The sequence below is a fragment of the Ahaetulla prasina genome, chromosome 4 (genome assembly GCF_028640845.1).
Source record: "Ahaetulla prasina isolate Xishuangbanna chromosome 4, ASM2864084v1, whole genome shotgun sequence".
NCBI lineage: Eukaryota > Metazoa > Chordata > Lepidosauria > Squamata > Colubridae > Ahaetulla > Ahaetulla prasina.
Genome location: NC_080542.1, coordinates 18,169,595 through 18,197,495, shown reverse-complemented (window position 1 = coordinate 18,197,495; position 27,901 = coordinate 18,169,595). Strand labels below are relative to the sequence as shown.

At 43.2% G+C, this 27,901-nt stretch overlaps 1 protein-coding gene across 1 annotated transcript; it reads right to left on the bottom strand.

Moving 5' to 3' along the window:
* Positions 1 to 141: 141 nt before the first annotated feature.
* On the bottom strand, positions 142 to 27,762 carry METTL17 (methyltransferase like 17). Its single transcript, XM_058181183.1, has 14 exons — positions 27,686 to 27,762; positions 24,715 to 24,868; positions 21,643 to 21,798; positions 19,638 to 19,725; positions 19,103 to 19,184; positions 18,128 to 18,201; positions 17,381 to 17,475; positions 16,604 to 16,674; positions 10,356 to 10,463; positions 8,459 to 8,527; positions 7,806 to 7,847; positions 6,794 to 6,886; positions 1,746 to 1,930; positions 142 to 669 (listed from the first exon to the last, which is right to left on the bottom strand). Exons 1-14 carry the CDS (start codon positions 27,749 to 27,751, stop codon positions 513 to 515), a joined length of 1,440 nt encoding a protein of 479 aa, XP_058037166.1. The 5' UTR covers positions 27,752 to 27,762; the 3' UTR covers positions 142 to 512.
* Between the last annotated feature and the right edge of the window lie 139 nt (positions 27,763 to 27,901).

The following is a 27,901-nucleotide window of genomic DNA, read 5'->3' as shown; positions in this document are numbered from 1 at the left end:
TTTAAAAGGATGAGAATATTTAAATAGCCCATTTCCAATCCAAATGGAATAATCCAGAAAGAGATATATGCAGTGTAGATTCTGGCACCCTCATGTTCTCCAAGCCTTTGTCAGGCCCAATTAGCTCTCACAGCCAAGGACTAGAGATGGAAACTGTAATTCAAATTTTTTGTAGAGCACAAGACTGAAGAAGTTGACCAAAGGGTTCGTCTCTGCCTTGAGAGAATGGTCAAACTGCCCACCAACATAATCACAGCTAATTAAATCTCCGGATACCTCACTAGGCTGGCTATTAATATCCAAGAGAAAAACAGCTGAATTAAATCCACATCATCTGATACTGGCTGAAGTTGTTCCATGAAAATCACCATGATCCACAGAACGTGGACTGAGGTGTACCACACTTTGATCTTGTTGATTATACACGCACTGCCAAGCAGAAACAACCTTGGGTCTACAGCTTCAAACGGCATACCGAAAAGAAGTATAAAACTAAGTCGGAAGAGACCTCATCAATTCTGATCCTGGCACGGAGCAGTATTCACTTTTTGAGAATTGTTTATCTGGTCTTCGAGAGTTGACTTGTCCTCCACAATGGATTTTTTATCTGAAGTCAGAATAGGAAGCCGATCTCCACAATTACTGTTCCAGACACATCGATAGAGATCCCTGCAAGAAGCAAAGACAGGTGATGACCCCCAGGATTACATTCAGGGGCACTCGAATGTAGCCCTGGATCTAGGGCTACCTTCTTAATCTTAATACCCATACTCTTCAACATCTTCATCAATGACTTGGACAAGGGGATAGACAGGGAACCCATCAAATTTGCAGATGACACCAAGCTGGCAGGAATAGCCAACACTCTGGAAGATAGGCTTAAGATACAGAAGGATCTTGACAGACTTGAACATTGGGCACTATGAAACAAAATGAAATTCAGTGGTGAAAAAAGTAAGGTTCTGCATTTAGGCAAGAACAAAATGCACAGGTACCGTATATGTGGTACCTCGCTCAATAGCAGTAACTGTGAGAGGGATCTTGGAGTCCTAGTGGACAACCATTTAGTGTAGCACCTATCAAAAAAGCCAACACAGTTCTAGGCTACATAAACAGAGGGACAGAATAAAGATCACGTGAAGTGTTAATACCACTTTATGATGCCTTGGTAATGCCACACTTGGAATATTGCATCCAGTTTTGGTCGCCACGATGTAAAAAAGATGTTGAGATTTGAGAAAGAATGGAGAGAAGAGAAGAGCAACAAAGATGATTAGGGGACTCAAGGATGAAACATATGAAGAACGATTGCAGGAGCTGGGAATGTCTAGTTTAACGAAAAGAAGAACCAGGGGAGAGATGATAGCAGTGTTCCAATATCTCAGGGGTTGCCACAAAGAAGAAGGAGTCAAGCTATTCTCAAAAACACCTGAGGGTAGAACAAGAAGCAATGGGTGGAAATTAATAAAGGAGAGAAGCAACTTAGAACTAAGGAGAAATTTCCTGACAGTTAGAACAATTAATCAGTGGAACAACTTGCCTCCAGAAGTTGTGAATGGTCCAACACTGGAACTTTTTAAGATGTTGAATAACCATTTGTCTGAAGTGGTGTAGGGTTTCCTGCCTAAGCAGGGGGTTGGACTAGAAGATCTCCCTTCCAACTCTGTTACTCTATTTCTACCTTGGTTCCAGGGCAGCGGAGCCTGGATCTAGAATTTCTTACGCCCCAAGGGGGAATCGAGTACCTGCTATGTTTTTTTGATGTCACAACAGCATGTTGAAGGGTGCCATCAGCACAACACAGGTGCACATGGACGTGGCCTTTGCGGCAAAGGACAGGCTGGGTGATGCGAGGCCAGGACTCCATCGACTTCCCCGATCCCCGGCCCAGGATCAAGAAAGAAAATCTCTCGGTTTTGTGTGGAGGATTCTGGAGAAAGACACACAAACACACATAGGAGAGAATGATCTTAGAAAGTTAGGCCTTCTTCTCACAATCCAGGGAAGAAAAGCTAGCAGAAACATTAGACTGAGACACTAATTGCTGATGCTATATTTTCTTCCAATAAGTCCAGGAATCCCTCAGGAAACAACATATAAATTCTAATTGTGTAAAATGTAAAATCTGGCCAGAGGGGGGGTGGAGATATGAGGGTAGGGTAAGGATTGGGAAGCCTCCCCAGAAAGTCTGACTTCCATCTATAAGCCAACAAAAAGATCTGACCAGGGCAACTGGCCTTGGGATGCATCTTTAGGAATCCTATAGCAAACTCTCATTTCTTCTATCTTAAGGTCTGTAGATAGTCTTCACTATAATTGTATGGGAGATTTACATACAGCAACAACTCCTCAGTTTCCAAGCTGGGAGGGCTTTCATTGCAAGGGAATTGTAGCCCAATCCATCTAAGCTAGAGGAAGCTGATTACGGCCCCTTGGTCTTTCTTCATTTATAGAGTCATTGACTAAGATGGGTGACCAAAAACATTAAACAAACAAATAAATACGGGCGCAAAATGGTGCAATTTATCTCCAGAACTCAGAAATTTTCTCAGAAGTAGGCTGATATGTGATTATTTTTTTTTGGTGCGGTGGTTAGAATGTAGCATTGCAGGCTAACTCTGCCGATTGCCAGGAGTTCGATCCTGACTGGCTCAAGGTTGACTTAGCCTTCCATCCTTCCAAAGTCAGTAAAATAAGGACCCAGATTGTTGGGGGCAATACGCTGACTCTGTAAACCACTTAGAGAGGGCTGTAAAAAACTATGGAGCGGTATGTAAGTCTAAGTGTTAAGTGCTATTTTCTGGGTTGGTGCATGAACTATTCCTATCAGCCCAATCAGCAAAAAGAATAAGGTACAGGTAGTCCTCATTTCGTGACCACTCATTCAGCAATAGTTTGAAGTTATGACAGCAATGAAACAAGGAAACTGGGCAGGTCCTTAACGTTGTGGCCATTGCAGCATGCCTACGGTCATGATTGCGATTCAGGTGCTTAGCAAATGGCACACCATTACAACGGTTGCAATATCTTGTGGTCATGTGACTGCCATTTGGGACCTTCACTGATGGCAAAGTCAATGAGGAAACTGGCAAAAAGTAAAAGTTGCTGTATATATATATATATATATATATATATATATATATATATATATATATATATATATATATATATATATATATATATATATATGTAGGTCTTTGGTTATTCGGGTTTTCTCCCGCGTACATATATATATATTCTCCCGGAACATATATATATATGTTTTCTGAGGTTTTCACGGGTGTTTGTACATAGGTCTTTGGTTGTTCGGGTTTTCTCCCGTGTAAAATTGGAAGTGTCTTGGCGACGTTTCGACGAAGTCTCATTCGTCATCTTCAGGCTTCAGCTTCGTCTTCTGGGAGCAATGTGTGATTGCAGCTGTTTCTTCCTTTTTAACAGCTAGTGGGGGTTTGAACTGATTGGGTGGGAGCTTGGCTGTGCTCTGATTGGCTGGGGTTTTTGTGCTCTGATTGGCTGGGGTGTGTCCTGTTTGGGTGGGGGCTTGGTTGTGCTCAGATTAATGTGAGTTGCAGGGGATTTGAGGTGGTGAGTTGCATTGCTGTTGTTTGGCTTCGTGTTTGTGGTCGTGCTACATCTTCATAGTGGGTGTCTGTCTGCTGTATGTATGGATTGGAGGGGTTTGAAATGGCTAATGTTGCAGCTGCGGTCTGGCTTCTGGTCCTTGGTCGTGCTTCCTGATCAGTGTGGGTTTGGGTCTGCTTTCTGGGTGGATGTGGTGGTGACATCCTGTGTGGACCTCGTGAGTGTGGGTCTGGTGTCATTCCTCGTGTTAGGGACTCGTTTGTCAATAAGGGCGGGTTTCCAAATGGCTGCTAGGCGGGAGGTATCATCTCGTTTGTTCATGCTGTGTGGGCGTTTTTCTATCTCGATGGCTTCTCTGATTATTCTGTTGTTAAAGTGTTCAGTTTTGGTGAAAGTGTTAAAGTGTTCAGTTTTGGGTGGGGAGGGAGGGGGGTGTTTTGTTTTTGTTTTTGTTTGTTTTTTTTGGGAGGGAGGGGGAAAAAAGGGGGAAAAATGTTTTTGTTTTTTTAAAACTCTTTCAATAAAAAAATAAAATACAAAAAGTGTTCAGTTTTGGCGATAGTTCTGGTCTTTTAAAGTCAATATATATATATATATATGTTTTCTGAGGTTTTCACGGGTGTTTGTACATAGGTCTTTGGTTGTTCGGGTTTTCTCCGTAAAATTGGAAGTGTCTTGGCGACGTTTCGTGAAGTCTCATTCGTCATCTTCAGGCTTCAGCCGTCTTCTGGGAGCAATGTGTGATTGCAGCTGTTTCTTCCTTTTAACTGCTAGTGGGGTTTGAACTGATTGGGTGGGAGCTTGGCTGTGCTCTGATTGGATGGGGGGTTTTTTGTGCTCTGATTGGCTGGGGGTGTGTCCTGTTTGGGTGGGGGCTTGGTTGTGCTCAGATTAATGTGAGTTGCAGGGGGATTTGAGCTGGTGAGTTGCATTGCTGTTGTTTGGCTTCGTGTTTGTGGTCGTGCTACATCTTCATAGTGGGTGTCAGTCTGCTGCATGAATGGATTGGAGGGGTTTGAAATGGCTAATGTTGCAGCTGCGGTCTGGCTTCTGGTCCTTGGTCGTGCTTCCTGATCAGTGTGGGTTTGGGTCTGCTTTCTGGGTGGATGTGTGGTGGTGACATCCTGTGTGGACTTCGTGAGTGTGGGTCTGGTGTCATTCCTCGTGTTAGGGACTCGTTTGTCAATAAGGGCGGGTTTCCAAATGGCTGCTAGGCGGGAGGTATCATCTCGTTTGTTCATGCTGTGTGGGCGTTTTTCTATCTCGATGGCTTCTCTGATTATTCTGTTGTTAAAGTGTTCAGTTTTGGTGAAAGTGTTAAAGTGTTCAGTTTTGGGTGGGGGAGGGAGGGGGGTGTTTTGTTTTTGTTTTTTGTTTTTTTGGGAGGGAGGGGGAAAAAAGGGGGAAAAATGTTTTTGTTTTTTTATAAAACTCTTTCAATAAAAAAAAAATAAATAAAAAAAAAAGTGTTCAGTTTTGGCGATAGTTCTGGTCTTTTTAAAGTCAATATATATATATATATATATGTTTTCTGAGGTTTTCGCGGGTGTTTGTATGTAGGTCTTTGGTTATTCGGGTTTTCTCCCGCGTAAAATTGGAAGTGTCTTGGCGACGTTTCGACGAAGTCTCATTCGTCATCTTCAGGCTTCAGCTTCGTGCTTCTGGGAGCAATGTGTGATTGCAGCAAAAGGAAGAAACAGCTGCAATCACACATTGCTCCCAGAAGCACGAAGCTGAAGCTTGAAGATGACGAATGGGACTTCGTCGAAACGTCGCCAAGACACTTCCACACACACACACACACAATTGTGTCACTATGTTGAAGGAGTTCCCAATCCCAATTGTAGCAGTTAACTGAGGACTACCTGTATTCCAGACCAGGGTCATGGTTTTCAAGTCTTTATTTATGTCAGGAATAATCTTCAATTTAATTTTAGGCTTTCTATATTTTGAGTTTCTGTTGGCAGTGTCTTTTATTCAATTTGCCTATGCTTGAATTGCTTTTCTTGTTGCACAGAATTCCACTTGCATACTCAAGAGGTTATGCTCTCGTGACCCACGGAACTCTCACCCAACCCCAACTTAATCCCAAGACAAAACTTTATTCAGACAACATCCAATCCAAAACAAATAAAGCATAAGGTAAAGGTAAAGGTTCCCCTCGCACATATGTGCTAGTCATTCCCAACTCTAGGAGGTACTGTGCTCATCTCCGTTTCAAAGAGCCAGCGCTGTCCAGACATTTCTGTGGTCATGTGGCCGGCATGACTCAACGCCAAAGGCACAAGGAACGCTGTTACCTTTTCACCAAAGGTGGTCCCTATTTTTCTACTTGCATTTTTTACGTGCTTTCGAACTGCTAGGTTGGCAGAAGCTGGGACAAGTAACGGGAGCTCACCCCGTTACATGGCACTAGGGATTCAAACCGCTGAACTGCTGACCTTTCGATCCACAAGCTCAGTGTCTTATCCACTAAGCCACCGTGTCCCATTAAAATAAAGCATATTATGGCTTAATATGGTTCATCCAATGTGGTAAGACCTGGCCTGGATTTTCCATAGTACTCCACAAACGTTACAACTCCCTAATTCTGCATCTTCTGAAAACCCAGCCTGCTGGTTCAAACAGGAAAATGTTACCTTTTTCCAGACTTCACACAATCTTAAAATCTTGTATTCCGGTTGGAAGGTTTGTAAACCAAAATGGGAAAGTCTAGAAACTAAAACTAACTGTGATTTAAATTACATAAAAATACAGCTAAGACTATTATTTGTATATTGATGTTTTATATGCCTGTGAACCGCCCTGAGTCCTTTGGGAGATAGGGCGGTATATAAATTCAAACAATAAATAAATAAATAAATAAATTATTTCATATCTCATATTCTCTTTCTAAGTGAACTATAATTTGGGAATGAACTGGGAGGTGTACGGGTCATATAGCTATGTCAAATAGTGCCAGAAATTGAACACATGCTACTATCTGCTCTGATTCCTTGCTTTGCACCCAATCCATGTTACATGAATAAGTCCTGCATAAATATCAAGTATTTATTAGGACTGCTGTGTTTTGAAGTGCTCCTAGCATTTATGTAAAGGTGCGTCCATAATTCAGCCAATAATTATGGCCTTAACTCGTGCAGATATTTACGCACGCAGGTTTATCACCCCATTTTGTCTCAAGGGAAGACAAGCAGGCAGGCAGACTTACCCAAGGCAAAGGCAGGGGTTGATATTGCTGGAGGAAGTTACACGGCAAAGGATTATCCAGTAACAAGCGAGGACAGGGCAAGTGGTGTGGGCACTAGACAAATAAAAGGAGAGAAGTCCATTGCTTTATGTTTCAGTAATCCTGAGCCTCAATGAACACAAGAATCCTCTTTTGTGCTTCATCACACAAGATACGTTTTTATACCATTTCTGCTCCTGCTCACCAATCAAGTATTGCAACGCTATGTTTTCTCCCGCCCTCCGTTTTGTTCCTCCGTTAACATTTCTTCATCTTTAAAGTGCCAATAACAAACAAACAAGCAAAAAAAGACTGTTTTAAGTTCTGGTCAAAAGCCAAGATTTGCATGTTTTCTGGGCTCACAATCAAAGATATGGTTCAGAGTCAGAAAAGTAAAAATCCTGGCTTTAAAAAAACAACCCAGAAACAAATTAACAGAGTTGGAAGGGACCATGTAGGCTATCTTGAGCCGAGGTGGCACAGTGGTTAGAATGCAGTACTGCAGGCTATTTCAGCTGACTGCTAGCTGCAGTTTGGCAGTTCAAATCTCACCAGTTCAGGGTTGATTCAGTCTTCCATCCTTCCGAGGTGGGTAAAATGAGGACCCAGATTGTTGGGGGAAATATGCTGACTCTGTAAACCGCTTAGAGAAGTTTATAAAGCACTGTGAAGCGGTATACAAGTCTAAGTGCTATTGCTATATAGTTCAACTCCCCACCCAAGCAGGAGACCCTTCACCATTTCTGACAAATGGCAGTCCAATCTCTTCTTGAAAGGTTCCGGTAATGAAGCTCCCACAATTTCCAAAGGCAACTTCTGTTCCACTGGTCGATTGCTCTCACTGTCAGAAAATTACTCTTTATTTCCAGCTTGAATCTCTCCTTTACCCAAGAGCAAAACAACACTGGCTTGAAGTCCAAGACAGCAGAGGAGGCATTTTTACATTCTAATGTAGCTTTCATAAACGCAACTCTGGATAGAATTCAGTACTTACCGGAGCAAAAACATGAGCTTCTTCTTTTACTTTATCTGCCTCCTGAGAACAAAATGAAAAAAAGTTTCAGTTGGTAAAAATGGTGACCTCCACACTTTCCTGTAACCTTAACATGGAGGCTCACAGACTATGATATATGATTTTTGAGTGACTGCTACAACTTATTCAGAGCCTGGAGGACAAACAGAGACGGAAACAAAACAAATTATTTTGGAAATTAACATTTAAATTAAATTAAGATAGCAGTGAAGAAAACCATCCCCTCAAATGTGGGGAGGGGAATCCTGAAAGCTCACACCTTATGCTCACTTCAGAACAGAGGCGACTCTCCCTGCAATTAGGGTAGGAAAGAAGAATCCATTCACTGCTTAATTAAATCAGATTTGGAAAACCTGTATAAACATGTAGATGTAAAGAAGAACTGGAACAATTAAATGACACCTGCAATGCATGTGGGAGAGAATCAAAATCCAAACAGATACTTATTAATTGTATCCTCCCTTTCAAAGAAACTTGGCAAACCACATAAAATTATCCCTAACTTAAGAACTATCTAATGAGACATATCTGATTATTTTTCTTTCACCATCATTTTGCAACCCCCCCCCTCCTTTTTTTTTAAGCAGGCCATTAACTGAAGAAAGGTGACTCGCCTTCAAAATGACATCTCGGGCCTCCATGAGCATCTGATGGCCTTCCTTGGTTCCATTTTCAACCAGAACCTAGAAAAGGATATAAAACAGAGGAGGGGTAGACAAATAAAGGAGGACCTGCAGACCAAATGTAACTCAGGTTGTCACTCCAGCATTTAACACTTCCTTTTTTTCCCCTTTCCCTTTCCTTTCCCCTTCCCCCTTTTTTTTTTTTGCAAATCCTGACCTTTCTTTTCATACTAGTTTCCTTCTTCAAGTACTGAGAAGACACCTTCTTTCATGCAGTCAAAGAATGAGTACCATTGGTTCCTGCCTCTTTGAGAAAGGCAGAACAGGGTGAGGTGTGTGTGTGTGTTGATTTCTTGTTCCAATATTTATCCAGGCCATACATAGGACAAATCAAAACCTTTTTATCACATGAAAATCTGTTTTAACAAGAATGAGGACTCCAATAATAAAAGGTTCAGAGAAGGGCAATTAAGAGGGTTAAGGGGCTGCAGCAGCTTTCAGGCAGCAGCATCAGGAACAGCATGGAGAGCAACCACCATCTAAAGCAGGGGTCCCCAACCTTTCGGACATCAGGGACCACTAAATTCATAATTTTAAATCCCGCGGACCATTAATATGATCTGCCTAATGACCGGCTGGGTGGGCGTGGCAACGTGGTTGTCAAGGTTCCAGAAAAACCTCTGCATAAAAAAAACTCAGAAGCCATTGTCTTTCAGAGTTCTTTACTAGCATAAGGAAACTGGTACACGATGAGTGAAATTCCAAAACTGAACTTCCGGATTCTTTTCCCAGTTATACAAACCCCAAGAGTCCCACCCCCTAACCCCTTTGCTGGTCACATGATCCAACGTTCTTCCACTTTATTCGAAACCTCGTTGCCACTCCTTCTGCAGATGTGAACACAATCCGACCCTGACCGCTTGAAGAATGTTACCATACCCCTCAACCCCCCCTTCTTCCCCTCAGAGGAAAAATGTGGCAGCGTCTGGAAACCTAAGGCCTAGTATGGTTTCCATGCCTGACAGTGGTCATGTGACTGGATGGGTGTGATCAACTTGATCTCACTCACGTCGAGGGGTGCCTTGCCAGCCTTTACTCGCCACTCCTCGCCTGCCTGCCCAAGCTCCTCAGAGCCCCAATAGCAAGCAGTTGTTGAAGCTAAGCAGCCACCATGAGAAAGAGTTGGCAAAACAGCTGGCTCAGTTCAAATTGGATTTGACCGAGAAGAAGTAGAAGTACCTCACTGAGGACTAGGAGCATAAGCTTTCCAAGCAGAGGGAAGACCTGCGGGAGTACAAGGCCGGGTACTGGTGCCTGAAGGCTCAGTGGGCTGAGATGGTCAGCCAGTTCAAGGCCATGATGCAGTCCCACTGGAACAAGGCCCTCCAGTTCTTTGCCACCAGCAGCACTTCCCTCCAGCCTTCGCCTAAATCCCCAGTATCTGGAGGCGAAAGCAGTCCCCAAATCGGAATTTCTGCCCCCCTCCGACCTATATAAAAAGATCCTGAAGGGGGAAACTCTCTGCAGCAACACAAACATTCATTGTATCTGTCACAGGGGCCATAGTTTGAGGACCCCTGATTTAGTGCAATATAAAAAATGCAAATAATTTTTCTGCAGACCACCAACATTTTCTTGCGGACCACCAGTTGGTGACTACTGATCTAAAGAATGATGGACACCTTTCCTGCAACCAGCAACACCCAGCAGAATGCAAAAAGAGGACTTAAGGGTGATCCGCAATCCATAGGCTGCTATCTCTCAACTCAAAGAAGTTATCAAAAGAGCATTCCATGAGAACCAGGAAAAGTTTCAAGGCAGAGCTGAGAGTAAACATCTCGCATCAACTGACTGAATCCATACAGGCAATTTAAGACATGTTCCTTACCAGAAAGTGGTTGGTTTTTTTCCATAGGTTTTTCACCGTTGCCTTCCTCTGACCATAGGTTGGCAGATCATTGAGAGAGAAAGCGGATACTGCGATGTCAAATGTCATCTATGGAGGGGAAGGTGAAAATGGAAATTAAACCATTCTCCAATTACAAATTCTGTCTGAGAAAGCCTATTGATAGAAATCAACTGGCTTCAAAAGTTAAAATCTTGGTTCAAATACGGCATGCCTTACTTGTGGGGTGCTGCAGGGGTCGATTCTCTCGCCCCTCCTGTTCAACATCTATATGAAGCCGTTGGGTGAGATCATCAGTAGCTTCGGGGTGAGATATCAGCTGTACGCTGACGACACTCAGCTGTACTTTTCCACCCCGGGCCACCCCAACGAAGCTGTCGAAGTGCTGTCCCGGTGTTTGGAAGCCGTACGGGTCTGGATGGGGAGGAACAGGCTCAAGCTCAATCCCTCCAAGACGGAGTGGCTGTGGATGCCGGCACCCCGATACAGTCAGCTGCAGCCGCAGCTGACTGTCGGGGGCGAGTTATTGGCCCCAAGGGAAAGGGTGCGCAACTTGGGTGTTCTCCTGGATGCACGGCTGTCGTTTGAAGATCATTTGACAGCCGTCTCCAGGAGAGCCTTTCACCAGGTTCGCCAGTTGCGCCCCTTCCTCGATCAGGATGCCTTATGCATAGTCACTCATGCTCTCGTTACCTCTCGCCTGGATTATTGCAATGCTCTCTACATGGGGCTCCCCTTGAGGTGCACTCGGAGGCTTCAGTTGGTCCAGAATGCAGCTGCGCGGGTGATAGAGGGAGTTCCACGTAGCTCCCATGTAACACCTCTCCTGCGCAGACTGCACTGGCTACTTGTTGCCTTTCGGATGCATTTCAAGGTTTTGGTTACTACCTTCAAAGAGCTCCATGGCTTGGGGCCTGGGTACTTACGGGACTGCCTGCTGTTACCTCATGCCTCCCACCGACCTTTACGCTCACACAGAGAGGGACTTCTCAGGGTGCCGTCCGCCAAACAATGTCGGCTGGCGGCCCCCAGGGGAAGATCCTTCTCTGTGGGGGCTCCTACTCTCTGGAACTTCCCCCTGGTTTATGCCAAATACCTGACCTTCGGACCTTTCGCCGCGAATTGAAAACACATTTGTTCATTTGCGCGGGGCTGGCTTAAGTTTTTTCTTAAACTGCTTAAATTTTTAAATTCTAAATTCTATTTATGTTTTAAATTGGGATTTTTAGATTTTAAATATTTTAATTTTTCGGCCAATTGTATAATAAGTTTCTTAATTTAGCTTTTAATTGTACATTGTTTATGTTTTATCCTGGCTGTACACCGCCCTGAGTCCTTCGGGAGAAGGGCGGTCTAGAAATCCAATAAATAGTAATAATAATAATAATAATAATAATAATAATAATAATAATAATAATAATAATAATAATGCCCTCTTTACCCATATATCTGTCAGGCCTAACATCAGGATATAGTTACGGTAGGACAAATACATTTTTATTAAGAGTCATCCTTGTAAGAGTTTCTCATTTTATTCAATCATTCTACATGTTGCCTGGTGAATTCTGGGAGTCTACATATCTACAAGTTGCCAAATTTGAAAAAAACATGGCTGTAAATGATTGGTTATTGGAAAACTATGCTAACCATGAGGAAAAGTACAACACTAAAATAATTATGAATTCCCTTTCCTTTTTCATAATTCTTGCACTGAAGAGTGTGCTATTGAACTCCATGCCTTAAACGGCTCTTCAGAATAACAGATTTGGAAGGGACCTTGTAGGTCATCTAGTCCAAACCCCACCCAAGCAGGAGACCCTACACCACTTCTGACAGATGGCAATCCAGTCTTTTCTTCCAGCTGTGCAACTATATGTATGTACAAAGAAACATAATATTATTTAAAATATTTATATGAGGTAAGTAAAAGGCTGTATGAGTATGAGGGCTGCATAAACAGAGGGAAAGAATCAAGATCATGTGAAGTGTTAATACCACTTTATAATTATTATTATTATTTATTTATTATATTTGTATACCGCCCTTCTCCCGAAGGACTCAGGGCGGTTCACAGCCAATAAAACAACAGAAAACATATAATACATATAAAACAGCAAAAAAGAATAGAAAATTAATTCAATTGATGGCCTAAAACTTTTAAATACAAATTTAAAACCCCGTTTAAAACCCCTGATTTAAAACCCCAATTTAAAACTACGTTCATGCTAGTCCTGCTCTTCGAAACAGCAACGTCTTCAGCTCGCGGCGGAAGGACCTGAGGTCGGGGAGTTGACGAAGCCCCAGAGGGAGCTCGTTCCAGAGAGTAGGAGCCTCCACAGAGAAGGCCCTCCCCCTGGAGGTCGCCAGCCAACATTGTTTAGCTGACGGTATCCAGAGGAGGCCCTCTCTGTGAGAGCGCACTGGTCAGTGAGAGGCTAATGGTGGCAGTAGGCGGTCCCGTAAATATCCCGGTCCTAAGCCATGGAGCGCTTTAAAGGTGATAACAAGTACCTTGAAGTGAACCCGGAAGACCACCGGGAGCCACTGCAGATTACACAGGAGGGGTGTTACACAGGAGCCACAAGGTGCTCCCTCTATCACCCGCGCAGCCGCATTCTGGAACAGTTGGAGTCTCCGGGTACCCTTCAAGGGGAGCCCCATGTAATGTAGCCCCATTACAGTAGTCCAGGCGGGATGTAACAAGGGCATGAGCGACCGTGCATAAGAAGCCCGATCCAGAAAGGGGCGTAACTGGCGTATCGGGCGAACCTGATGAAAAGCTCCCTGGCGACGGCCATCATGATTTTCTAAAGACAGCCGTGCATCCAGGAGGACGCCCAGATTGCGAGCTCTTTCCGTGGGGGCCAATAGCTCGCCCCCAATGGTCAGTGATGGAATTAGCTGACTGTACCGGGCCGCCGGCATCCACAGCCACTCGGTCTTGGTGGGATTGAGTCTGAGTCTGTTCCTCCCCATCCAGACCCGTACGGCCTCCAGGCACTGGGACATCACTTCAACAGCCTCGTTGGGGTGGTTAGGGGTGGAAATATATAGCTGAGTATCATCAGCATATAGATGACAACTCACCCCAAGACCACGGATGATCTCACCCAGCGGCTTCATATAGATGTTGAACAGAAGAGGCGAGAGAACCGACCCTTGCGGCACCCCACATAGGAGGAGTCTCGGGGTCGATCTCTGTCCCCCTGTCAACACCGTCTGCGACCGGTCGGAGAGGTAGGAGGAGAACCACCGATGAACAGTGCCCCCCACTCCAAGTCTCCTGAGTCGGCGCAGCAGGATACCATGATCGATGGTATCAAAAGCCGCTGAGAGATCTAATAGGACCAGGACAGAGGAACAACCTCTGTCCCGAGCCCTCAAGAGATCATCAACCAGCGCGACCAAGGCTGTTTCCATGCTGTGACCAGGCCGGAAACCAGACTGGAATGGATCAAGATAGAGAGTTTCATCCAGGTACTGGGGCAACTGTCGTGCAACCACACTCTCGACAATCTTTGCCACAAAGCGAAGGTTGGAGACCGGACGATAATTTGCTAAAATAGCTGGGTCCAGGGAAGGCTTCTTGAGGAGGGGCCTCACCACCGCCTCTTTCAAGGCGGCAGGGTAAACACCCTCCATCAAAGAAGCGTTCACAATTTTCTGGAGCCAGCCTCGTGTCACCTCCCGAGTGGCCAGTACCAACCAGGAGGGACACAGGTCCAATAAACATATGGTCGCATTCAATCCCCCCATTAACCTGTCCATGTCCTCAGGAGCCACAGGATCAAACTCATCCCAGATAATAACATCAAGACCTGCCTCCCCCACCCCGTCCAGATCTACCAAATCTGTGTCCAACCCTTCCCGAATGTGAACGATTTTATCAAACAGATATTGTCCAAATTCCTCAGCTCGACCCTTTAAGGGATCTTCTACCGCTCCCTGATGGAGGAGCGAGCGGGTCACCCCAAACAGGGCGGCTGGGCGGTTATCTGCTGATGCAATGAGGTTGGAAAAATACTCCCGTTTGGCCAGCCTCATCGCCACTACATAGGTCTGAATTTGAGACCTAACTAGTGTCCGGTCAGATTTGGAGCGGCTGGCCCTCAAGATACTCTCTAGGCGTCTTTTCCGGCGCTTCATCTCCTTCAGCCCCTCGGAGTACCAAGGGGCTAAACGAGATCGGCACCGGGTCAGAGACCACAAAGGGACGACACGATCTAGAGCACTAGCCGCTGCCCGATCCCAGGCGGCGACCAGAGCTCCAGCCGAGTCGTGGGCTAAATCCTCAGGGAATAGCCCAAGCTCCGTCTGGAACCTTCCAGGGTCCATCAGGCGCCTGGGACGGAACCAGCGAGTCGGCTCCGTCTCCCTGCGGAGGGGGTCGGCGGTTCGAAAGTCCAGCTGAAGGAGCGAATGATCTGACCATGACAGGGGTCTGATAACTAACTCCCCTAATCCCAGATCATTCAACCACTGTCCAGAGACAAAAATCAAATCCAGAGTGTTTCCCCCGATGTGGGTGGGGTCGTTCACTATGGGTCAGGTTCAAGGCCGTCATGGAAGCCATGAACTCCCGAGCTGATGTGGATACTATCCCCACTGACGGCAGATTGAAATCCCCCATGACCATAAGCCTGGGGGTCTCTACTACCGTCCCGGCGACCACCTCCAACAGCTCAGGCAGGGTTTCTGACACGCAGCAAGGAACTAGGTACGTGATCAGTAAACCCACCTGAACCCCACAGCCCCACTTCACAAGGAAGGACTCACATCCAGTTATCTGTGGCACAGTGATCTCCGTCGGCTCAAGACTCGTTGATAATAAACCGCCACTCCCCCACCCCTACCCTGGGCCCTGGCCTGATGGAACGCACAGAAACCCAGTGGGCACATCTCTATCAGGGGAACCCCCCCTTCCGTGCCCAACCAGGTCTCCGAAATGCCAATCAGGTCCGCACCCCCCTCCTGTATAAGATCGGAGATGAGGGGGGCTTTATTTATAACGGACCTGGCATTGCATAACATCAGGCAAAGGTCCAGCTTCTGAGGATTTAAGCCACTCAGGGAACGGGAAACTATCGGGGGACCGGAGTGCGCGATCGCTCGTAGATAGCGCGGGCGCACTCCCCGAACCTGATATGGGCCCCCGTGTCCGCCATACCTGCCCCTCCCACCCACCGTGCAGATAGAACTATCCTCATGACCATGAGCTCTAGCCTCTTCTTCCACCTCAGAATCGATGATGTTTATGCTGCGAGCCGGCACAGGATCTAGCAATGGCTTCGATAGGTATCCCCTTGAACCTAACTTCGCCGTCCCACCATAATGCCTTGGTAAGGCCACACTTGGAATACTGCATTCAGTTTTGGTCGCCACAATGTAAAAAAGATATTGAGACTCTAGAAAGAGTGCCGAGAAGAGCAATGAAGATGATTCGGGGACTGGAGACTAAAATATATGAAGAACGATTGTAGGAACTGGGTATGTCTAGTTTAATGAAAAGAAGGACTAGGGGAGACATGATAGCAGTGTTCCAATATCTCAGAGGTTGCAACAAAGAAGAGGGAATCAAGCTATTCTCCAAAGCACCTGAAGGCAGGACAAGAAGCAATGGGTGGAAACTAATCAAGGAGAGAAGCAACTTAGAACTAAGGAGAAATTTCCTGACAGTTAGAACAATCAATAAGTGGAACGCCTTGCCTGCAGAAGTTGTGAATGCTCCAACACTGGAAATCTTTAAGAAAATGTTGGATAGCCATTTGCCTGATATGGTGTAGTTTCCTGCCTGGGCAGGGAGTTGGACTAGAAGACCTCCAAGGTCCCTTCCAACTCTGTTATTATGTTATGTTATGTTAAGCATATCTACCTATATTGGGAAACAGATCTCTCTTTCATATACTGCATATGAATCCTTTTTCTTAAATCTTAAATCCAAGCCTAACGTATTCTAATTTTATCTAATACTATCGTAAAATTTTCCAGCCTATATACATTAATGCACCCAAAGTAGATCAGTTTCAATTACTTAAGCCACAATGGAATCAGGTGGAGTTTGTAAATAAGTCAGTAAAGTAAATTCTTGTGAGAGTGCTAGAAAGATTCCATAGGGAAAATGTTGCATCCCAACCCATTGATCAACAGAACCTCAGGAGCTGGCATGGTATATTCATTAAAACTCCTGGGACTCAGTCTCTTTGGAATGCAGCTGTGTGAACTGTACTTACCTTTGGTCCAACGGGGAAAAACTGCCTGAAGTATACACCAGGAAAGCAGAGCTCTTGGGATTCAGAGATGCCTAGGAAGAAAACAGGCAACAGATAAATCCACAGAGAAAAGGGCCTGTGAGAGGTGGAAATCCGGCAAGCAACTCTGAAGGGGACAAAGGGAAACTACAAGCAAAGGAGGTACAGGCGTATGTACAAGGCCGGGTTATTTACGGGACCGCCTACTGCTACCGAATACCTCTCACCGACCCGTGCGCTCTCATAGAGAGGGTCTCCTCAGGGTGCCGTCAGCGAGGCAATGTCGTCTGGCGACGCCCAGGGGAAGGGCCTTCTCTGTGGGGGCTCCCACCCTTTGGAACGAACTACCCCCCGGACTTCGTCAGCTTTCGGACCTTCGGACCTTCCGCCGCGGGCTTAAAACATACCTATTTAATTGTGCAGGACTGAGCTAGATTTTAAATTTATGGGTTTTAATTGGGTTTTATTTTTATATTTTAATAACGGGCTTATAGAATAAGTTTTTTAATTGTTTTTATATTGTATTTATGTGTTTATGTGTTTTTAAGTGCCTGTAAACTGCCCTGAGTCCTTCGGGAGATAGGGCGGTATATAAATATGATTAAATAAATAAATAAATAAATAAATGATGTCAGGAAGAGAACAGAGTGATGAGCAACGATTTTTGGGGCCTAACTGAAAGGAAGTTACCTGCCGGTCTAAAAATTAAAAAGGAAAACATTTTTAGTTGGAGAAAGACAGATTCAGGCCCCATCTCACCTTGCATTAGTTTCTCTGCCAGGTCCAGCATGGGAACAGAGCAATCAATATTCATGTATTCTTTCAAGCTTTCGCCCCAGATGCTATGGGCTGCCCTAAAGTATAGAAAAAAGAAAAATAGATTAGATAGATAGACAGAAAGACAGACAGATAAATAGGAAAGATGGATGGATAGGTAAGAAGGATAGGTGGATAGATAAGATAAGATAGGAGAGAGATAGAAAAGATGTATGTATAGATAAGAAGGATGTATAGATGAATGATGTTATAGATGTGAAGACATATTACCTCCCTATCCCACACCAGATCCACTTCTGTTGGCTTCCTCCAATGGAAAGCCATTTCTGTCACAAGCATACTGCTTGAACCTCTTTTTCGCTTGCCTTGTGTTCCTCCTCTTATACTGACTATGGAGACCTGGCTGCAGATTTCCCTCCATTTTGGAAGCATTCCTACACATGATCCTCTTCAAAATAGATGGGAAGCTTCACTTCCAGAATATCCCCATTTAGGAAAACGAGGAGCCCTAACCTTAACTTGCCCAGTTCACATGTGCAATGGCTGGCTTGGCAGCGTTCATCCCCTTCAAAAAATGTTACGGTGAAGCCATAGCCCACAAAAGATTGCCTTCCCCTCTCTTTCCCTTGTTTCAGGGACTCACTCCCTCCACTAGGGAGGTAAGTCTCACTGCTGCTGCTGCTGCTGCTGCAGAGAAAGGCAGTTTCTCCCTTCCAAGGGGATTCTCACCAGCTGACAGCACCGGTACCCGAGCCGAAATCCAGCAAAGTTTTGGGCTGGAAATCTGGTACTCGCTTCTGGATCTGAAGGGAACAAAGTTGCAGAGAAAAAGGGGTCACTTTCTCAGTTTGGAAGGACAGCATAATATTTTCCAAGCTTAATAAGGTAAGACATGATTTTTTTAAAAAAAAAAAGACCTTATGCTTTAAGTTTGGCAGAGATGCTACTTATGAGCTTATCTTTTCAGACTTTCAAAAGAAGAGTGGCTGCTGAAGTACAGGCCGCCGTTCACAACATCCCAATTTCAATTGCTAGAAACAAGCACCCACAGCACAAGACAGGCTACCTGATATTCAAGGCCAAAACAACCAATGGAGTATGGGAATATTTTGGGACTTCTGGACTTTACACCCTATGTAAAGGGACTGTCTCCTTTCTTATCACATTTATACAGCCGAGTATGAGGAAAAATTACTCATCAGCAAAATTTGGTTCTGGCACATGAATATGTATTTTCAACAGTAATTTTGGCTTATCCTATTAAATGATTAATACTGCAAGAATGCAGATAATCAGTGGTTGCACCCTAAAAATATCAATCTCTTTTTTCCAAAAAAAAGAAAAAAAAAGATGATGATGATAAAGGAGAGAACATTCCTAACAGTGAGAATGATCAACCAATGGAACAAATTGCCTTCAGAGGTTGTGGGTGCCCCATCACTGGAAGCTTTTAAGAAGAGACTGGACAGCCATTTGTCAGAATTAGTATAGGTCTCCTGTGTGAGCAGGGGGTTGGACTAGATGACCTCCAAGACCCTTCCAACTCCTGTTACTGTTGCTGTTACAAAGCTGAGATGTTAACAGTGAGTAAATATTCCAGTCCAGAATAGTGACAGGATTTCTAAGCCTGCTGTTATCACCATGCTCCCTCCATCCCTACATCATCTTGCCCACTGCGCTCTGGAAGTTACAGCTGCAACTTACTTCATGGAAAGCTCGGCTCACTGCTGCGTAGTTTGCATCCATGCGGCTAACCATGTACAGAAAGCTGAGCTCCTGAGTATATCTTGGGGGAAGAAAAATTGCAAGTGTGGTCAGTACAAAAAGAGAAAGCTACACAAACACTTCTCATCCCACAGTTAAACAGAAGTCACTTAAAGTCATGAGAATAGCCATCATAAAGTGGAGGCAAAGAACACACGTATACAGAGCATACAGTGATATAGCTCTCATTCTGATAATAAAATTTGGCTTTTCTCCCAGGCCTTGGGCGAGTGAGTCCTTTCCACTTTTGTTTCATTGTACATAGAAGAGGTTTGTATTTTTTTAAAAAGTGTAAACAGCCAAAAGTTTTTCTGAAACCAGGCAGAGTTTAAACCATCATTGTAACACCAACACCCATAATAGGAAGGAACTATGTGAAAAGAAAAACAGGACTTTACGATTCAAAGAGAATGAAACAAGAAGAGTCAACTACATCTTCCTCCAATAATCAGAATCCTGAGTTGTAAACACTCACTTTAACTCTTCCCAGTGGTAAATTGATTTACGAATAGCAATCAAAAGTTTTTGCTTCAGCTTCTCATCGTTTTCATCTAGAGATCCACCTAAAAAAGATGTATGAGAAAGTATACTATTGTTGCAATTATTACATTTTTATCTCGCCCTTTCTCAAAGAGTGTAATATAATTCATCGCTCAGCCTCTTATTGGTCTATCTACATAAGCAGCTCTGAGAGAATAGAATAGATTTTTTTTAATTGGCCAAGTGTGATTGGACACACAGTGTACTGAAAGCATATGCTCTCAGTGTACATAAAAGAAAAGATACCTTCATCAAGGTACAACACTTACAACACTTAATGATAGTCATAGGGTACAAATTTAACACTTAATGATACAACACTTAATGATAGTCATAGGCTACAATTAAGCAATCAGGAAACAGTATCAGTATAAATCGTAAGATAGAAGCAACAAAGAGGTAGGATCAGTTAAGACACAGTGATCAATCCAAGACCATTTAGCAAAACAGAGGCTTTGCAACTCTGGCCCCTCCATATTGCTCTGTTTTTGCCGAAAATTCTGATTGAAAAAAAATAAACTTTCCTACAGAATTTATTTTTATATATTTGTTAGAGTCACAGCTCAGCTTTTCTGCAGGAGCTCAACAATTCCACAAGATAAGCTGTCTTATCAACAGATAAGATCTCTTGATAAGATCTCCATGTATTTTGTCAAAGTGAGGAAAAACTAACATTCTAATATTTAGTATTCACTGGACTCCATCTTTATAGAAAAGGACCTGTCAAAAACAGCATTTTGTTGGAGGTACAATAAGGATAGTGCTTCTTTAAACATGTTTTTACAACGTCCGATTCATAGGAGAAAGTTAATTACATAAATTGTGCAACAAAATCTAAAATTTTCAGGGAATAATATTCTTTGAAATTACAAGTAGTCGAGACTTGCAGCCACTTGTTTAGTGACCATTTAAACTTATAGCAGCACTGAAAAAAGTGACTTTTCGCCCTTCTGACCGTGGCAGCACCCCCACCAGATTTGTAATCAAAATTCGGACACTTAGCAACTGGCATGTATTTAATGACAGTTGCACTGTCCCTTGGTCATGTAATCACCATCTGTAACCTTCCTAGCTGGCTTCCGACATGCAAAGTCAATGGGAGAAGCCAGATTTACTTAATGATCAAAATGATTCACTTAACAACTGTGAAAAGAAGGTCGTAAAATGAAGCAAAAACCCCTTAACAGATGTCTTGGATAGTAACGGAAATTCTGGGCTCAGTTGTGGTCACAACTTGGGGACTACTACAGATTTTCTGTGCACATTACCATGGCCAAAAAGTTAATATTGCAGCATTAGGAAGATGAATGAATGAATCAATTCCCTCAATGGACTGAGGCCCGGATTGCACTTGCTACCTATGAGCTGGTTGTTTAGAGGTGTAGCCTTTGTGTAGGCAAGTATAATGAAATATGAAACTCATTAATATAGAATTCAGAATAAAGTCATATAAATATATTAAAAATGTGTACATAAATGCTATTTGGACTAGAGTTATATGTAGAATTGTAACTGTTTATTTTTATAAATGACATATTATTTGGCCTAATTTCTTTCCCTATGATTTCATATCTAACTATATTCCATGGTGGCGCAGTACTGGTTAGAATGCAGTACTGCAGGCTAACTCATTATTTACTGCCAGCAGTTGATAATGACTGGCTCAAGGTTGACTCAGCCTTTCATCTTCTGAGGTAGGTAAAATGAGGACCCAGATTGTTGGAGGTGATAGGCTGACTCTGTAAATCGTTTAGAGAGGGCTGTAAAGCACTGTGAAGCGGTATATAAGTCTAAGTGCTATTGCTATTCCTCAAGTTTTCTTTCAGTTCTCCCAACTCGTCTTTTTAACTATCCTGTATGTTTTTGATATCGTACTTCAATAAAAATGAAAAAGTGAGGTTGCTCCTGTTTTCTCTCTGTCATCCATACCCCACTTTCACCTTTCTGCTGGATCAGGACTTCTGCATCCTTCCTTAGTTCCTGTTCCAGAAGGAGTTGTTTTTTACGCAGGTCTTTCAACTCTACCGGGCGTTTGCGGCTCCAGAGGTAGTTGCTAAGAGACTCAGATTTCTTCTCCAGATCGCGTATGGGGGATTCTGGGAGAAAGAACAAGACTTGTGACAGAAACCAAAGGAGGTTTCATTGGGCTCTATGACAGCCATTGAATCTAAAAAGCATCCCAGAAGACAATGGTAAACCAATTCAATGTTGTTGCTAAAGAAATAATAGGGATAGATTTAAATGAAAGAATAGAGAAAGAATACTCTCCAAAATGAAAAACAAGTAAGATCACTGAATTCACCCTGTCATTTCAGTTTCAGGAACGGTACAGGTAGGACTTAATTGACCCTGAAATTAAGGTTGTAAGTTGTATAGGTTTTTAAGCAGGTCATCATGTGTCCAATCTGATTTCATGACTATTTTTGTGTGGCAGCAGTTAAGGAAATCACGGTCGTTAATGGATCATGTCCGCAATAGACTTTACGGAAGTGAACACCAGTTTCTGGCAAAAAATATTGTAAATTTTGGTCATGTGACTATAGTATGCTGCAAACAAGCTGTAAATGTGGGCTGGTTGCCAAGCACCCAAAATGTAATCACATATGGAGACGACTTCCGGTATCCAGCGGCAACGGACGTCTGGAAGGCTTCTCCTGCCTCCAGCGCCCGAATCCGGCCGCCGCCGAGGCCCTCAGGGGCCAGGTGTTCCGAAAAGGACACCTGCCGCACGGACGGCCCGCCAGGGGTCTCCCAGCCGACATACAGGACTGTGGGGACCGATGCTGGCGCGTCCTAGGCTTGGCGGGGTTTGGAGGCCACAGGCCGCGGCCATTATTTTGGTCGTCGCCTGGGCCGCTGTGCCCAGTGACACCGGGGCATTGGATTTATAACTGCAGCAGCCTGGTGGTGAACAGGGCACGGAGAAGAATTGAGGAGGAGAAGGGAAGGGAATATCGGTAAATGTGGTGGAGTGCTCCGGAGTGCGGGGGTTTTCTCCCCTGCGGTTGGAAGGAGCACGAGTTATTCTGGAGAGAGGAGAACTTAAAATAAGAAGATTACGGTTTTGTGGAGCTCTGGAGAAGAGGTGATGGAGAAATTTAGGAGGGAAGGTTTGAGGCCCCCCCTCCTTCTGGGGAACAGTGGTGGCGTCCAGCTTCCTCCTTCACTATGAGAATTTTGATGACATCACTTCCCTTCCGCTACCTGGGTGACGTACTGTACTCTGGACTCGTTGCTCCTGTGAGTGCCCCTGGTGGATCCGGAGGAAATTACAAGGATACTGTGCCTGCCTGAGGATTTTGTATTTTTTTCCTTAATGGCAAAAGGTCAGAGACCAACTGCTGGAGAGATGGAGAATTTTGGAAAAGTTATCTAATATGGACAAGAAATTGGATGAAATAAGAGCAGAAATTGTGACTATCCAAAAGGATTTAAAGGATACTCAACAAGTTTCAGCAGAAAACAAGCAGAAAGTGGAAGGTTTGGAGGCGAGATGCGGGCAGTGCAGAAAAGAGAGGAGGCGACAGGCAATGCTGTGCTTGGACTACAGATGGATAAAATGTCTTATTTCCTTAGGTTTCAAAATTTGGAAGAAGTGGACCAAGAAGACTTGAGAGATGTTGTGACTAAATTGTTGGGAGAATTTCTTGGGAGAGGTGTTGATTTCATGAATTGGGATGTGGATCGAGTTTATAGAGTTAATTAGCAATATGCACGCACGCATGCAGTTCCTAGAGAGGTTCATGTCAAATTTGTGAGAAGAGGCGAGATGAAATTCTTAGAAAACATAGGAGTGGGGCACTGATTTACAGGGGCAGGAGATAGCCATTCTGAGGCAGATTCCCAGACAGGTGCGTGAAAAAGAAAGAAATATTATTTTTGTCAAGCAAATTGTACCAGAAGGAGTGGGCTTCAGATGGCTGATGCCAGAGGATTGATGATTTTCCGGGAGGGCATTACGAAAAAATCAGTACAATTGCGGAGGCTACGGCCTATGTGGAGGAACACAAAGCCTCCTGGAATCAGATGACCCAGGAATTGAAGAAGGGAAGTTATAGATCATGGGAGGAGCGGCTGCCGCTGTTGCGGCCCTGGAGTTGGGTCAGGCTGAACCCAGAGTTCTGAGATCTAAAACTAGGAAGTGATAAAGATATTTGGGATTGTGTTGGTTTTCCTTACTCTCTTTTGTACGATATTCTGTTTATTCTTGACTCTTCTTTATTACGTATTTAAAATTTGTAAACTTAGCTACTTCGTGTCACCTGCTTGCCATATGGCTGTTGTATGTGTTAAAAAATTTGAGTAAAATTCTTATTTTAGATAAGAAAAATGAAAATTTACCATACCTGAAATGTATTTGTATAAACCTTTTTTGACTAATAAAAACTTTTTGAATATAAAAAAAAAAATGTAATCACATATGAAGAACAGTTATAGGATTTGGGTTTGTCTAGTCTAGAGAAAAGATGGACAGGGGGCAAGGGGGGGGGAACGTGGGACGACATAACAGTATTCCATATTTGAGAGGTTGCCACAAAGAAGAGGGGATTGGCTTATTTTCCAAAGCATCAGAAGGCAAGATAATAAACAACAGATGGAAACTAACCAAACAGAGAAGCCACCTGGAATTAAGGAGAAACTTCCTAACAGTGAGGAAAATTAACCAGTGGAACAGCTTGCTGTCAGAAGCTGTAGCTGCTTCATCACTGGAGGTTTTTAAGAGACTGGACAGCCACTTGTCTGAAATTGTATAGGGTCCCTTGCATGAACAGGGAGTTGGACTAGAAGACTCAAAAGTCCTTTCCAGCTCTATTCTGATTGATTGACTGATGACTTCAGAGGTCATATTTGGAACCTCAAATCTGACTGGTATGTACTTTTGGGGGCTCCATCATAACTTTGAACAGTTGCTAAGCAGCCGGTCGTAAATCCGGGATTACCTATAACATACCTTCAACCAAGACACCAGCTGATATACTCAGACAATCCAATCTTTAATAAGTTTTACTCACGGGCTACCCAAAAGGAAACTGCTTGCACTAACTCAGGCGGAAGCATCACACACTTGAGATGGAGGATGCCAGGGTGTTTTCGGTGAGGAACATTGCTCAGGAAATTTGAAGAATTATCTACTTGAGAAACATTGGGAACAATGGTCGCCAACCTCTGAGCAAGGAGACAAGAAAAAAAAATTAGGGCACAGTTTTAAGATTTAATCGTAAGAGAGGCAAATCCCAAAATGGCAAAAATCATTTAAGACTACAGGTAATCCTCAATTTATGATCACAATTGAACCCAAAATTTCTGTTGCTAAGCAAGACGTTTGTTAAATGAGTTCTGCGCCATTTTATGACCTTTCTTGCCACAGTTATTTACAAATCATTGCAGTTGTTTAGCAACACAGCTGTAAAGGGAATCAGACTTCCCCATTGACCTTGCTTGTTAGAACATTGCATGTTATCCTATGATCCTGGGACATCGCAATCATCATGAGCCAGTTGTCAAGCGTCTGAATTTTTATCATGTGATCGTGAGGATGCTGCAATGGTGATACATGTAAAAAAAGTTATGTCATTTTTTTCAATGGGGTTGTAACTTCAAATGATCACTAAATGAAAGGTTGTTAAGTTGAGGACTATCTGTACAAGGTCTTTCTAAAGTGCAGCTGCCACAAGAATATTCAGACTGTAATTTTCTCACTTTCCAATGTGTCATTGGGCATAGATATTAACTTCTGTTACAACAGAAACAATTAAAAATTATTATTTTGCACCTTTGAAATCTCAGCAAGTACTATACGTGATTCTAATTATGATTAGAGTATAACTGTATTCCTGAATTAAAGCCAGCTTAGCCACATTGCTAATGTTTCTAGAACAGAAGCTAAAACTGATTCTTGTTCTCCTAAGAAATTGCCTTCCTGGAATAATTCTTATTTAACAGGCAAAAGAGTGGGGATAGCATGAAAAATTGGAGTTGAAAATAGTTAATATCCAAATCCACTTTTTAACTATTAAGACTTCTGAAGTTGTGAAAAGAATATTTCCTCCCTGAAAGCACTGATCGGCAAAATATTTGTTTAAAATATTTGCTACAGTCTTAATTTGGACCTGAAGGATTGATAGCCTTGGAAATACCAATGATTTTATTTTATTATTCCAAGTTACACAGCTATCTAACTCAAATTCATGACTCTGGGCAGCAAATACCAATCAAAATATATGTAAAAATAGAAAACTATATATCAAGTTGACTGTCTTTCTTTTTTAAGAGGCTGCACCAACACTTTACTTTTATCAACAACTGAAAGATGAATGTTAGGCTATGATTGAAAACACACATCAATTTATTTAAATTTCATATTTCTTAACCACCCATTTTCCTCAGATGCATGGCACATGACTAACTCCAAAAGAAAAGTAATATTACTTTTCTTATTACTTATTTAGTAATAAGATCGCTTATAGAAATATGAGATTAACATACAGGTAGTCCTCAACTTGCAGCAGTTCATTTAGTGATCATTTGAAGTTACATCACCACTAAAAAAAAATGACTTTTGACCGTTTTTCATACTTACAACCATTGTAGTATCCCCATGGTCATGTGATCTATAGTCGAATGCTTGACAACCGACTGACATTTATGATGACTGCAGTGTCCCAGGGTCATACGATCACCCTTTGTGACCTTCTGTCAAGCAAAGTCAGAGTATACCAGATTCACTGAACAACCATGTTACTAATTTAACAGTCGCAGTGATTCACTTAACAACCGTGGCAAGCAAAGTCATAAAATGGGGGAAAACACAAATATTTCACTTAACCACATATATTTCAGGCTCAATTGTAGTTGTTAAATTGAAGAATACCTGTATTTAGCAGCTCCTACATATTTTGTTAATCCTGAGCCCTTTATGATCACCCTCAATATCATTCAGCCTCACTTGTTTCCTGATTGCTTATTTGTACCCTATGACTATCATTAAGTGTTGTAAGTGCTGTACCTTGATGAAGGTATCTTTTCTTTTATGTACAGTGAAAGCGTATGCACCAAGACAAATTGTGTGTCTAATCACACTTGGCCAATAAAAAATTATATTCTATTCCAGGGGTCTCCAACCTTGGTCCCTTTAAGACTTGTGGACTTCAACTCCCAGAGTTCCTCAGCCAGGTTGGAGACCCCTGTTCTATTCTTTTATCTTTTTCCTTCTTTATATCCTGCCTTATCCTGCCTTTATATCCTGCCTTATTTATAACCTGCCTTTATTTCTACAAATAACTTTATTTCTACAAATAACTTAAGATGGCAAACATACCCAACACACCTTCCCCCTCCTTTTTTCCCTGAAACAACAACCCTGTGAGGTGGGTTGGTCTGAGTATTTGTGACTGGCCCAAAGTCAGCCAGCTGGCTTTCATTCTAAGGAGGGACTAGAACTCACAGTCACCCAGTTCCTAATAGTTCTCATGAAACTATTAATAATTATATGAATTATTTAATACAATACATTAATATCCCACCTTTTTCCTAAAAAGAAGTCTCAACCAGATTTCTGCTTTCAAATTGGATCTCCCCACTTCCAACCCAGCGCCTTCCTTGAAAGATGGACTAAAAGACCCATCAGCCACAACCAGCCTTATCTCACGACATCGTTTTGCGGTAGAAAACAGCCACAAGGTGGATACAACGGTTATTATCTGCACAGCCCTAATTAATTCCCTTTTAACGGTTATTATCTGCACAGCCCTAATTAATTCCCTTTTAACGGTTATTATCTGCACAGCCCTAATTAAAGAGTCCCTGCTTTTGAATTAATTTGAATTACATACAATTCTCTTTAATCAGATTAAAATGCATTAGAGCCCGCCCGCTCCTCCTTCACTTGACCAATTAATCATAACGTAGAAGGACCAAACAGAGAGAGAGAGAGAGAGAGAGATGGAGAGAGAGAGGGAAATAATAATAATAAAAAAGTCTCACCCTGACTATTAAAGGAGTAAAACCGGCGTGAGCGCACGCTTTCCGTAAATGTTGCATTGCCGCCATCTTCAGAGAGAACTTGCTGCTCAGCGCGCAGGCGCAATAATACACCCGCCCCTTTGGAAACCCATCGCGGCCGCCATCTTGGGAAGGGATAGAAAAAAAAACTCAGAAAGGCGTCTGCGCGCCTCTTTCGCTCGCGTTATCTTGCTACTT

Excerpts from the sequence above, each read along its gene's own strand:
- METTL17 (XM_058181183.1), bottom strand. The coding sequence starts at position 27,751 with ATGGCGGCAATGCAACATTTACGGAAAGCGTGCGCTCACGCCGGTTTT. Across the intron at positions 19,726-21,642 it reads AGTCCTGATCCAGCAGAAAG|GTGGATCTCTAGATGAAAAC; the intron begins GTGAAAGTGGGG and ends CATCTTTTTTAG. Across the intron at positions 16,675-17,380 it reads GGCAGAGAAACTAATGCAAG|GCATCTCTGAATCCCAAGAG; the intron begins GTGAGATGGGGC and ends TTTTCTTCCTAG.